The sequence below is a fragment of the Aspergillus heteromorphus genome (genome assembly GCF_003184545.1).
Source record: "Aspergillus heteromorphus CBS 117.55 chromosome Unknown BO70scaffold_30, whole genome shotgun sequence".
NCBI classification, from domain to species: Eukaryota; Fungi; Ascomycota; class Eurotiomycetes; order Eurotiales; family Aspergillaceae; genus Aspergillus; species Aspergillus heteromorphus.
Window position 1 is genome coordinate 304,581 of NW_020290435.1, and position 12,903 is coordinate 317,483.

The 12,903-nt window shown below is 55.3% G+C and overlaps 3 protein-coding genes across 3 annotated transcripts; 2 read left to right on the forward strand and 1 right to left on the reverse strand.

Moving 5' to 3' along the window:
* Positions 1-363: 363 nt before the first annotated feature.
* On the reverse strand, positions 364-7,448 carry BO70DRAFT_415969 (acetyl-CoA carboxylase ACC1; the record flags this gene model as incomplete). Its single annotated transcript, XM_025547385.1, has 3 exons — positions 364-6,994; positions 7,057-7,227; positions 7,287-7,448. The coding sequence occupies 3 exons, from the start codon at positions 7,446-7,448 to the stop codon at positions 455-457; spliced, it is 6,873 nt and encodes a 2,290-aa protein (XP_025395972.1). The 3' UTR covers positions 364-454.
* A 2,807-nt stretch (positions 7,449-10,255) lies between these two features.
* BO70DRAFT_139168 (uncharacterized protein) lies at positions 10,256-11,108 on the forward strand. The gene has a single exon (XM_025538119.1). It carries the CDS (start codon positions 10,300-10,302, stop codon positions 10,819-10,821), a length of 522 nt encoding a protein of 173 aa, XP_025395973.1. The 5' UTR covers positions 10,256-10,299; the 3' UTR covers positions 10,822-11,108.
* A 252-nt stretch (positions 11,109-11,360) lies between these two features.
* Positions 11,361-11,939, forward strand: BO70DRAFT_139165 (uncharacterized protein). Its single transcript, XM_025538118.1, has one exon. The coding sequence runs from the start codon at positions 11,469-11,471 to the stop codon at positions 11,820-11,822; it is 354 nt and encodes a 117-aa protein (XP_025395974.1). The 5' UTR covers positions 11,361-11,468; the 3' UTR covers positions 11,823-11,939.
* Positions 11,940-12,903: the final 964 nt, after the last annotated feature.

Here is a 12,903-nt window from a genome sequence, read left to right on the forward strand (position 1 = left end):
GCCTGCCTTGTATTTATCGGGTTATCCCTGCAAAAGAGCCATGCATCCACCCGTCTGTTCTTAAAACCCCAATTAAATGTGATGCGGCACTACTCAGGACACAGGCTACAGATTACAATTCACTCAAGATAAAAGTATTTGAACCATTTGCATTGCAAAGGATAGGAAAAATGCCAGATAAGATACAGAACAGGACAGAACAGAACCATGCTTAATGACAAACAGAACCAGGCGTTACCGACGTTATATGCAGCGCATCAATCAATGAAAATCAAGAACAGCCATGCTAATCCGTGTGCCCGTTGACCCTAACACAACCGAGATCAAACCCAAAACTGCAGGATGCTGTTTCCTCCCAGAGAACGATGCCAAAGGTGGCTATATCAATGTGTTGAAGTGAGAATGAAAAACGAGTGTAAAAATATTGTTCATGGGGCTTTTGATTAAAGCTCCCTTAGTTGGAAGACAGGAACTTGAGGACGGCCTCCTTCTCCTCCACGGGAAGGACGCTCAGGACCTGCTGGACACCCTTAAGGGCACCGTCCCGGTTGTTGATGAGCAATTGGGCGACATCGGTGGCAATGCTCTCAGCCTTGAGCGCATCAACCTTGGTCTGGATCGCCTTCTTGTTCTCCTCATACCAGGTGGCCACGCGGCGGTCATCGTGCTCCAACTCCTCCTCGAGGAAGCCGGTCCAACCGTGCAGAGTGCGGAGGTGCACAGCGCGGGGAGATTCGGTCGATGCGGGAGCGCTGGCAGGGGTAGCAGGGATGGCAACAGCGCCGTCACGAGCAGAAGGGTTGGGAGCAGCAGTAACCATGCGCTTGACGATGAGCTCCTCACTGAGACGGCGGCGCAGACGCCAGTAGAAGAAGCGACGGGCGTTCTTCCAGGTGAGCGCCTGGCGGATGGTGTTCTTGGCCTGCATGCGGCCAGCGCGGTCGTGGAGATCAGCAAACTGCAGAGCAATCTGCAAGTAGACGGGCAGAAGCTGCTCCTCACGGGCAGCCATCTTGGCCTTGATATCCGACAGCTGGTCCTTGCTGAGGGAGGTGTCCTCGAGAGAGCGGCGGAGCTCGCCATAAGTGGCGTCCAGACGAGCCATGGTGTCGAGCTGCTTGTCACGGCGGTACTTGATGTTGACGATACCCTCGGGCTCGAGAACACCACCACGGGCCTCCTCATCAGCGTACATCTCCATCTGATCCGGGTTGATGGTAGGATCGATGACGACCCAGGAACCACCACGGAGTTCACCGTGAGGGGGGATGTAGACGAAGATGGGCTGCTCGTACTTGACGAGGGCATCGACGATGTAGGAACCGTACTTGAGAACCTCGTTGTACATGTCACGCTGACCTCCAGAGAAACCTCTCCAGTTCGCCAAGATCATCACAGGCAGCTGCTCACCGTTGTTGAAATCACGGAGCGCCTGAGCGGTCTTGAAGGCGGAGTTGGGGTACCACACACCACCAGCCTCGGTGCTGACCATTTCCATAGAGTCGGGGTTGGCAGGGTCGGCAGGAGTGACGTTCTCAACGGAGCGAGTCTCAACGGCAATCACACCCATGGGGATGCCACCAAGTCTGGCGCGACCAACAACCACGGTACGAGCCCATCCACCGAGAGCCTCCTCAAAGGAACCAGTGTCGAACAGTCCAGGAAGGAAGCCTTCCTCGTCCTCCTTACCGGCAATGAGCCAGCGGGGATCGTAAGGCTGCTTGTTGGGCGGGTAGTAAGCCACGTCGCGATCCCAGGTGTCCGACCAGGGCCGGATGGGGATCGGTGCGCCCTTCCTGTCGGGAACGAAGGACATCCACTCAACAATCTTCTGCACACCCTCGAAGTCGTCAGTAGCGGTCATGTGAGACACACCGTTTCTGTACATGATCTGGGTGCCACCAAGCTGCAGGTTGGAGGTGTACACCTCCCGGCCCAGGAGCTTGTTGATGGCCGGGGCACCAGTGAGGATGATCGGCTGGCCTTCGACTTGGATGGCTCTGTGACCGAGACGGACAAGGTAGGCACCAATACCAACGGAACGGCAAGTGACCAGGGTGATGGTGAAGATGTCTTCATAGGCCTTGGAGGTAGCACCGGCAATGAGACCGGAGCCCTTCAAGCACTCAACACCCAGACCATCGCGGGCACCAATGACGGTGGTGATCTTGTGGCGCTCTTCGCCCTCATCGTTGATCAACTCAGTGATGACCTCCTTCTTGCCGCTGGCATCCAACTTCTGCTTGACCTCGGGAGTAAAGTACAGGTACTTGAATCCAGCCTCGGGCCTCTCGGCGTCGTTCCAGGCGACGGAGAAGTAGGGGATCAGCTCATCAGCCATACCGATACGAGCACCAGAGTTGGCAGAAAGGTAGATGCGAGGGATGCCGAGCTTCCGGGCCAGCTCAGTGCACTTGTGGAAGAACTTGTCTTCCTGAGGACCGAAAGAACCGATCTGGAAGGTGATGTCGTTGGCAACAATGATGAGCCGTCTGCCACGGGGGTACTCGGGAGTACGAGCGGTGACGATCCAACCAACCATACCGTGGGTGTTGGTGCCGGGGCCTCTGGAGATCTCGACCAGGTTGTCGGAGTCATCGAGGACAAGCTCGCTGTAGTCGATGCATTCGCCAACAGGGGGACGCTGGTCGGCAAGGGACGGGATCTTGGCAGTCGCCCGGGTCCAGCTGTTCTGGAAGGCCTGTCTGAACAGCTCGGGGAAGTCGTACACGTACTGAGTACCCATGAGGTGCGCCTTGTAACGCTTAGGCTGCAGCCACTCCTTGGTCGGGTAAGGAGTCGAGACCGGACGCAAGTGCATAGAGCCGAGCTTGTTGTTGCCACCGTCAATGCTGTGGAAGATCCACTCGCCCTTCTCGGACTTCTTCTCGATGTACAGCTCCACCTGGATGATGAATCCGTAGGTGTTGGTGATCATCACACGCAGAGGGTAGGGGAGGCCGGTGGCAGGGTCGGTGCACAGGATGCGGATCTCAGCACCGGTGACACGAAGTCTCCAGAGGCGGCGACCGAAGCGCTCCAAGAAACCGTTCAGGGCCTGCTCCACATCCTTGGGCTGCAGGTTGAAAACAGGAGAGAAGTTGATGAAGATGTGGTTCAAATCGGAGTTGTTGTTGCCAATAATCTCCAGGGCGTCAAGAATGTCGTTCATAAGACGATCGGCCTCGGAAATCAGGTACTCCGCGGTGGGGATATCATCACGGAGGCGGCCGGCACGAACAACAGACCGGATGAAGTAACGCTTGTCCACAGCCTTGTCGTTCTCGGGGCCCTTTCCAATGGCCTCGTAAACGTGGATGTTTCTGTTCTCAGTGAAGACAGGCTTGATCTTGAACTTAGACAGACGGCCGAGCTCCAGCTGGAAGGCAAGGGCAGGCTCGCTGTGACGGATACTCTCGTCTTCCTCGTAGGCGGGTCCTCTGAAAGTGAAGTATCCGGGGTAGATACCGTTCTTTCCGCAGATGAAAGTGACCCGGCGGACGCGACGAGCAAGCAGCTCTTCCTTGACGTCGGCAAGCATTCCGTTGATCTGCTGGACAATCTGGCTGTCATCGAGGTCCTCCACGTCGCGAATAGCGATGTTCAGGACACCGGTAAGCTCACTCTCGTTCTCAACCTTAGGAGCAGGGCGACGCTTGCCCTCCAGGCTGGCAAGGAGGCCATTGTCAGTGGGCTTCTTCTTCGAACCAGCACGAGGGAAAGCCTCCAAGGCTCTGGGAAGGTACTCCTCGGCGTCCTCGAGGTACTGCACGGGGAAGATAACACCCTTTCTCATCGTCTCGCTGGCGTTGTCACCAATGAAGTAAGACATGTCACTGATGGAGTTGATCCTCTTGAAGGGGTTCATCTCGGCGGTCGGCGTGCTAGGGGTAGACGGGTCGGTCGAGTTGATGGAGCCAAACTCAGGCTGTCCGAGCTTGTCGAGGGTAAAGTCCCAAGACAGGAGAGGAGGCTCACCAGCCTGGGTGTACTGGATACCCTTCAGGGTGTAGGCACGGTAAGCGCGGCGCACGTAGACCTCGAGAGCAGCCAAGGTGACCCAGGGGTCCTGGTGGACGAAGAATCGGGGCAGCACGTCGAAGACAGTGTACTTCGAGTCCACAACCTCCTTCAGCACAGAGAATTCGGGCTCACGGTGGTCCCAGCCGGTCTCACCGTAACGAGATTCCACAACCGAAGAGCGCAGGATCAGCTCCATCTGAGACAGACGCTCCTCCAGTGAGGGAAGGGCACACTGGATGAGAAGCTCACGGGCCTTGAGAGTGACCTTGGCAACAGCGCGAGACTCCAGCTCGGTCAGCTTCTTCAGGATGGGCTTAAAGTGTTTGGCAACATTGCCAACACCCGGCTGGTTGGGCCGGTACATAGCCAGGATGGCGAGAATCAGGTTGTTCTTGGCACCGACGCGGCTGTGGGAAAGCACGGTCTGAACAACGGGAGTGATGTCTTCCTTGTTCTCTTCACGGAGCTTCAGGATGGCGTCCTCGTCCCGGAAGTTGCGTCCAGCGAACAGCGCCTCCACCTCGTAGTACTGCTCCAAGAGTCCGATGAAGACATCGAACTCATGGGCCTTCAATCCCTCCAGGTACTTGTTGATGACTTCCGTCAGAGGGAGAAGAGTGGTCTTGAGGATCTCGCCGTCGGCAGGGTTGACATTCTCCTCAATGAAGCGCTGGATGGTCTTCTGGAGCTGCTTGGCGGGGAACTCGGCCTTACGAGCGCGAGCGCGGTCGACAACGTTCTGGAGCTGGCTGTCGAGCTTCTGGGGCATACGGGAGTGCAGAGCAGATGACTGAGCATTCCACTCACCGTAGGGAAGATCAGGGTTGCGAAGAACCTCGAGGAGCTCCTTCAGGGTCGCATTCATGATGACCTGGTTGTCGTATCCCTTCAAGATGTTCTCAAGGATGCTGTGCAAGAGGGAGAACCTCTGGGGAGGCTTGCTACCCACAACCTGAGGGGCACCGATTTCAGGGAGCTGACCGGTGAAAGGCTGGGCATGCTTCACGCGGGACGGGTCATCCAGGGCGAGAATACCAAGGATGTCACCAGCCTCCAGGGTAGCACCGGGCTGCTTGATAAGCTGGACGATACCATCCTCCTGAGCAATCAGGGGCATGTACATCTTCATGACCTCGACTTCAGCGAAGGGCTGGCCAGCCTTGACATGTTCGCCGTTCTCCACGGTGAACTTGACCAGCTTACCAGGGGAAGGAGTACGCAGCTGAGTCGGGTCGTTCTCTTGCTCGAGCAGGCAGGTCTTGCCGTCCACGCTGAGGCGGGTGGCAGCAGGCTCCTCCTTCCAGTACACGTTGTGACTGCGGCCGTTCAGCAGGACCAACAGGCCACCGTCAGCCAGCGCGCGCACGCCCACAGAGCACTTGGAACCGTTGATGAACATGTGGTAGCTGTCCACACTGGCCCGAGTGGCGGTGAACTTGTACCGCTGGCCTTCGTAGATGAAGTCCACGGGGAAAACCGTCTTCAAGACGTCCTTCGAGGGTACCTGACCCTTCTCCAGTCCCTTGCGGTACTCCTCGACACCGGCCTCGCTAGCCTGGTGCGCCTTGGTCACCGCTCCACAGAGAACAGCAACAATAGTGTCAGGGCGCTCCGCGGTCAGCTTGTTGGAGATCAGCTGGTCCAGCCACCCGGTGGTGATCGTGTTGTCTTCGAACGCCGGAGTCTCGAGCAGCTTGATCAGGTACTCGACAGTCGTGCGGAAATCACCACGGATGCTCAGTTCCTTCAACGCAATGACCATGTGCTTCCGAGAGGCCGAACGGTTCTCACCGTAGGCGAAGATGTGACCGAATTGACTGTCGGAGAAGCTGTGGATACCACCAGCAGTACCAACCGAGAAGTAACCCCAAACGTTGGAGGAACTACGGAAGTTCAGCTCGTGCATGGTACCGCTAGAGGGCTTGAAACCCTCGCCGGGGTCCTCGGAAGTGATACGGCACGCAGTGGTGTGTCCCTTGGGCTGAGGACGGCGCTGGGTCTGGAAGCTCTCCTCGTTGGAGAAGTCAAAGTCGATCTCCGAGGCGTTGTTGGGGTCGACACCGTAGAGCAGACGAATGTCGCGGATGCGGTGCAAGGGAATACCCATGGCAATCTGGAGCTGGGCGGCGGGCAGGTTAACTCCCGACACCATTTCAGTCGTGGGATGCTCGACCTGGAGACGGGGGTTCAGTTCCAGGAAGTAGAACTTGTCATCGGCGTGCGAGTACAGGTACTCAACGGTACCAGCGGAGACATAACCGACCAGCCTACCCAGGCTCACGGCAGCACGCTCCATGGCCTGGAAGGTCACTGGCTTGGCGATCGTGACCGGCGCTTCCTCAATGATCTTCTGGTGACGACGTTGAACGGAGCAGTCACGGCCAAAGAGGGAGATGTTGTTACCGTACTGATCGGCCAGCAGCTGGACTTCCAAGTGACGGGCGTTACCGGCGAGCTTCATGATAAAGATGGGGGAACCGGGGATCTCGTTGGCAGCGGCATTGTACAAGCTGACGAACTCCTCCTCGTTCTCCACCTTACGGATACCCTTACCACCACCACCCTCGGAAGCCTTGATCATGACGGGGAAGCCAATTTCCTTGGCCTTCTCCAGACCCTCTTCCGGCGAGAAGGTGCAACCCTTGTTGTAGATCTCGTCGTCGACCGTCACAATGCCATGCTCGTCCACCCTCACATCGTCCACACCCGTTCCAGACCATGGGATACAAGGGACACCAGCATGCTGCGCCACAATTGTCGAGGAGATCTTGTCACCGAGCGAGCGCATCGCCGATGCGGGGGGTCCGATGAAGATGATCTTCTTCGGCGAGGCGGCCAGGGATTCGGGTAACCGGGGGTTTTCCGAGGCGTGACCCCAACCGGCCCACACGGCATGCACGTCCATGCGCTCAGCGACATCGACGATCAGGTCGACGTTGGCGTAGTTGTTGTTATTCGTGCCTCCCGGAACCTGATTTGACGGTCAGCTAACATTTCGGCCCGCAAGTGGCTGCTTGACCCGATAGCACCTACCTCAACATATTGGTCTGCCATGCGAATGTAGTCCGCGTTTGCCCGCAGATCTTCTGGCGTGGCCATCACTGTGAATTGGATGGCACGCTCGTTGCCAAACGTCTCGTAGGCCCATTTCCGGACGGAGCGAATCTCCTTGACGGCAGCGATACCGTTGTTGGCGATCAGAACCTAATATCCCGTTAGACCGCCGCTGTACCGTGCCACGCCATGGTTCTCCGCAAACTCACCGAGCTGATGACGGAGTGACCTTCGTGCTTGGCCACGAAGTCCTTGACGCTGCTTGGCGGGGCGGCATCGAGGTGGTTACCACCGATAAAATGTGAGGGGATGTCTTGTTTGGCAGCTCGCGAGCTGCCGTGGCCGTTACTGGTTCCGTTGGGGGCGCCCATGATGTAGAATTTGTGATTAGGTATTATAGGAATCCCATGCGATAGATGCAAGTGAGGTATTCAAGAGAATCGAACTAGAAGTCGGAAGAGGCGTCGGCGGAACAGGAGAGGGCGCAGGAATTGCCCGTGGGGTGAGAGTTCACGGGGAGAGAGATGTGATGGAATGGAGGCGAAAGAGAGAGAATTAGGCCCTCCGGGATCTGAGAATGGCGATCGTCGGGGAGAGAGGAGGGAGGGCAGAGATAAGACACGGAGGAATATCTATTCCTGGGGCTGCAATCGAGCGAGGGAGGGTTAGATCACGCAAGGCACACGGCAGGGCAGTATATTTGAGGTGGGATTGAGGCGGGCCAGCATGAGCATGACCCAGGACCGCTGAATCCAGAGGGATTTATGGGATTGTAGCGGAAGGAGGGACCTGGGGAGGGACGGACTTACTGCGACGACCTGGGAGCAGCCGAGCAGGAAGGGCAATGGCAGAGGGAGGGAGTAATGGGAGTGAGGACGAGGTCGACGGGGGGGGGGGAAGGAGAGGGAAAAGAAGAGAAATATGAAGGGCGCGCGAAAGAAAACTGGACCTCCGGTGGTTTCTTGCTTGTTCGGGGACCAGCTCAGCGAGATGGACGGAGTATAACGCTGGAACCGGTAAATGGCCAGTATGGAAAAATACGCGGAGGAGGTTCACAAAAAAAAAAAAACCCTCTCTAACTCCGTGAGTCCGTACAGAGAAAGTACAGGGTGCGGCGCAAGAGAACGGGCCTAATGGCCCGCGCCCAGTGAGAAGGCGCGATCCCCCCCAACTAGCGGGACGGGCTTGTTGGGCCCATGACGTCGGGCTTCCCACCACTTTTGCTCCAGCATTTGTCGGGTCAACAATCCGCCCCAGGCCAATCACCGCCCCCGACCACGGCCCCCTTTCAAGGTCCATGGCACTTCATGCGTTACAGCTTCCAGCGTCTGGTGTAGGAGATTCTGAACTATGTTCGCGGTCTGGCCGTGGTTTCGTGTCAGCCTGGACGCATCTACTTTGGCTGCCGAGGATGGGAAGTAAGGAATAGATAGGCACGGTACATGGTCACTTGTACTTGTACCGAACTGCAGTTGAACCCCCAGCCGGGCAAGCGGTTGCCAGTTGGGGATGCCAACAGACTCGACTCGAGAGTGATCTTCATGCTAGTAGTCCGACACAGCGTCGACTACGGTACTAGCGACCACTAGTCAGTTCATCGTGAACTGTCATTGGGAAGATGCATCTGGAAGGGCCGGGTCATATAGTCCGGGCTGAATAGATACTCCGGGGCTCGGGGCGCGAAACAGATCAGTTCGGCATCGATACAAGCTTATATGGGAGCCGGTAATTTATCTTCTATCTGACGATTCCATCTGGCCGGTCCGATCTGGAGAACGCGCTTAATCTCGAGCATGTATATATTTTTTTTTTAATGTTTTACCTATTTTCATGATCCCAGGGGGATTCCTCTTGGGTAATCCCGCCCATCCGAAGGATGAAAAATACAACCTCCATGGGTTGCGAGGGACCCATCATAACTGGCGGTGGTACCTAAGCAGTAAGGTACTTCCCTACTTTTCGCTCGGCGGGCGGCCAGACCCCTCCACCCGCTAACCGCTTCGGGACTGTGTTGACGTCCCACCGCGCGGAGCCAATGGTAAGCAATGGAGTAGTCATCCCGTTGGGACCGGCCCTCACCAATTCAATTCCATTGCCCAGCGATCGCTTCTGCTCCTTTTATATCACGGAACGCATGGACGTCCACGGAGATTAATCGACGGGCACGTGAGCGTGAGCGATCCGAGTCTCTCGTGCTTCGATCTTATCACTCCGTCTCTTCATTCGGATGGCTGTATATCAATTTCAAGGCAAAGGAGTTGGGAATACAGGCATGAGGGATTATTCGCCCTGAAGTCCATGCAACCATGACCTGGCAGCAGTCGACGTAGAGGAAGCACCTCTCAGGCTCTCATGTTCTCTCATGTCACCTGACCACCGCTCCGCCGGGTGCTAGTCTCGGCACTGGGCACGAGTAGTTCTCTACTACCTGTAACTAGTGTACCAGAACTCCGCCTCGAGTTCAACCCCAATCCCACGTGGAGTGGTTCTGGATCGGGCTCACTGGCCCAACAACCCATTCAATCGGGTCGTCGGGGTTCTTCATGTTTGTTGGCACCGATAACGCGCGAGGAATCTCCCGTGGTTTGCAGCCCTTCTACGTGGCTCTCCTCGATGGTGAACCACGATCTGTCTGTATATCGGAGAGAAGACACATCCACGACTGGGGGACACCATTGTGGACTGCCACTGAAAATCCATATCTCCAAATGACCGTACAGCTGTACGCATACAGGATACGGTTGTAAACTGTATAGTTCTCGGGTCTGGACTGGAGCCGCGTCCCCGCAGTCCACCGCGTATTGGCCTGCGTCTGCAGAAAGCACTTTGTACTTTGTACCACTACGACCTAGGGCTGGACTGGGTGGATCCCCTTCCAGAAATCAGGATGCGTATCCCGCGCCTTATGATATTGTAGCTCTGATATCGTATCAAATCGACCGGGTTGTGTTATCTAGGACCCCTGGGACGTGACCATGGTCCGTCGTACCATGCTTATGACGCTTAAATATCGGCTGGACTATTCCTTTGGGCGCGAGAACCGGGTTACCGGTAGCCGATCTTGTGCCACGACTGGCAGGTGCAGAGAATGAGTGACTTAATCCCGGCATCAACATGACTGACCTATGACTTATCAGATTTCTGCCTACTTCTTCACAAACACTTACTTCATGCCCCCCAGTACTTTCTAACCATCTACAATCACGCCAAAATCAAGCCTAAATGGTGCGCTCCAACATTCTATATCTGACCTTCCCCAAAGATATTCCTATACCATCCAGATCACCACATCACCCCCACCCCATAAACCCCAAAACCGACCCCCCTCCCTCCCCACCCCCACAAACCATCAACTCCCGATTCCTCATCCTGTCCGACACGCACGGAACACCCATATCCTTTAAAGTCCTCCAGCACGAACACCTCGATATCGTCCTCCCCTGCGGCGACCTAACCCACGGGTCTAAGCTCTCCGAATATCGCGACACAATCCAACTCCTCCAAAGCATCCCCATCCCCCTCAAGCTTCTCGTTGCCGGAAACCACGACTTCACCCTCGACGGCCCCACCTACACCAACAAGATCACCGAGGCTGAGGCCTGCGGGATCGACTTCCCTCTGATCCAAAAGCAGTATGGCCACCACGGCGAAGCACGCGCTCTCATCGACACAGCCAAAGACCCAGGCATCGTGTTCCTGGATGAGAGGAGCCATCGCTTTGACTTACCCAACGGAGCCGCATGAGCATATACGCCATCCCGTGTACGTCGTCGTTCGGGAACTGGTGGTTCCAGTACCGTCCGGACGATGGGCATGATTTCAGAATAGGGGGATTCCGTCGACGTGGTGATGGCCCATGGACCTTCGAAGGGAATTTTCTATTCTACGTATAGCGGCCGACGGGCTAGATATCCACATCTATTCGAGGTGGTTGCACGGTGTCGTCCGCGTATGCATTCACTTTGGACATATCTAAGAAGCCTAGGGCGCGAAGGTAGTGAGTTAGCGGGAGACGGTTAGTGAGAAGCCGTCGCATTTTACAGACATTGATCGTGAGAAATCGGCGGTCGTGGCGACGCTGTCGAGTCTGAATCTGGGTGGTGGAACAGATAATCCTGTCCGTCGGGGTTTTTACGCAACCAGTCATTGCTGGGGAGATAGGATGTCCATACATCGCGGCTTACAGATGCTGTTTGTCAACGCCGCTCTTGAAGGCACAGACGATTGTCCGAGACACTCGACGTGGGCGGTCGATTTGGAGCTGCCAAGGTTGGCTTGATTGGTATTTCCCTGAACTTTGTGCTTCCCTGGTGTGCTAATGCTCTGTCTTGCTTGATGCCAGTGATCTTAATAGCCTACCTAACCGAGGTGAGTGTTCCAATATGGTCTAAATGATCCCTAGAACTCCAACTTTAGCTTCTACTACACCAAAGCCCCAGATTACACCCTCACCACCCCAACAAGCCAAGGCCCCAGTGAGACAAGGCTACCATACAAACCTCAGAAACATATACGCCGTCCTGATCCACAACGCGCAGAACCCACGTCCAACCCAAATTCACCTCAGAAAACACCACCGGAAGAATACGCAACCCATCCACCATCCTGTCAGCCCGTATACGAATCCCAGTCCACGCACCCACATACATATACGCACACACCCAAGCCAACCCCATCAGCCCATCAGCCCACCACGTGGAATCCTTCAGCCAAGCCAACGACATCCCGAAATACGCTCTGCGTAAAAGCAGACCCTAATCCATCCCGCACCAGATCTCACAACATCCCCAAACCCAGACAGACAGACGGTAGTAATTTTCAAAATCGCAACACGAACCCAACCCAGCCCCAAACATCTCCTAGGCAGTTATTTACGGATTACCGGTGCCGGCGATAGATGGATCGGTAAGATACGGACTAGGTAGGTACCGTACAGTAGGTAAGCTAGATAGATCGTAATTCGGTCCTCTTCGGAGTTTCATGGTCCTTTCCCCCCCGACGCCCCCGGGGCCCGACCCCCGAATGATGACCGAACGGCAACCAGCAGCAACCCTAATCGATCTGGCATTCTTTCTGCTTCTTTTTGCCTTGGCTGGTCGGATTTTAGGCTCGTAAATACATATTTACGCTACGCGCCGCGCCGCGCCTTTCGGGGATGGACGGAGGATGTGCGTATGTACATACTATGCTACATACTACTACTACTACTACTACTACTACTACTACTACTACTACTACTACTACTACTACTACTACTACTACTACTACTACTACTACTACTACTACTACTACTACTACTACTACTACTACTACTACTACTACTACTACTACTACTACTACTACTACTACTACTACCACCACCTAAATAATAACAAATGCACCACCACTAAATTCCACACCTTAGTAGTTCCACAGTTACTTCTGTACACCGTAGCTGCTTACTATAGCATACGCCGAACTGAACAAAACCAAACCAAACAAAACAAAACAAAACAAAACAAAACCTCAATCATCGCGATGATTGCAGTGATGCACAGCGCATCCCCCACCCCACCCAGCACAGCACAGCACTCATGCTCCGAGTCGGCCCCCAGATCCCCGATCCCAGATCCCAGATCCCCGCCAGGCCCCGAGTGGAGGTCCGATCCCAGCAACCTACCTAGGTACGAGGAAGATACTATATAATATACCGCACCGAGTAGACGCCAGAATGATAATGATACTTGGTCTCATATATCCTGTCAGTATAAAGTAGATAACTAGCAAGATAATGAATAATAATCAAACAATCCACTCCGCAGTCCGCACATGTCAATTCAGATTATT

Coding starts and splice junctions, on each gene's coding strand:
- BO70DRAFT_139168 (XM_025538119.1), top strand. CDS start 10,300: ATGGTGCGCTCCAACATTCTATATCTGACCTTCCCCAAAGATATTCCT.
- BO70DRAFT_139165 (XM_025538118.1), top strand. CDS start 11,469: ATGATCCCTAGAACTCCAACTTTAGCTTCTACTACACCAAAGCCCCAG.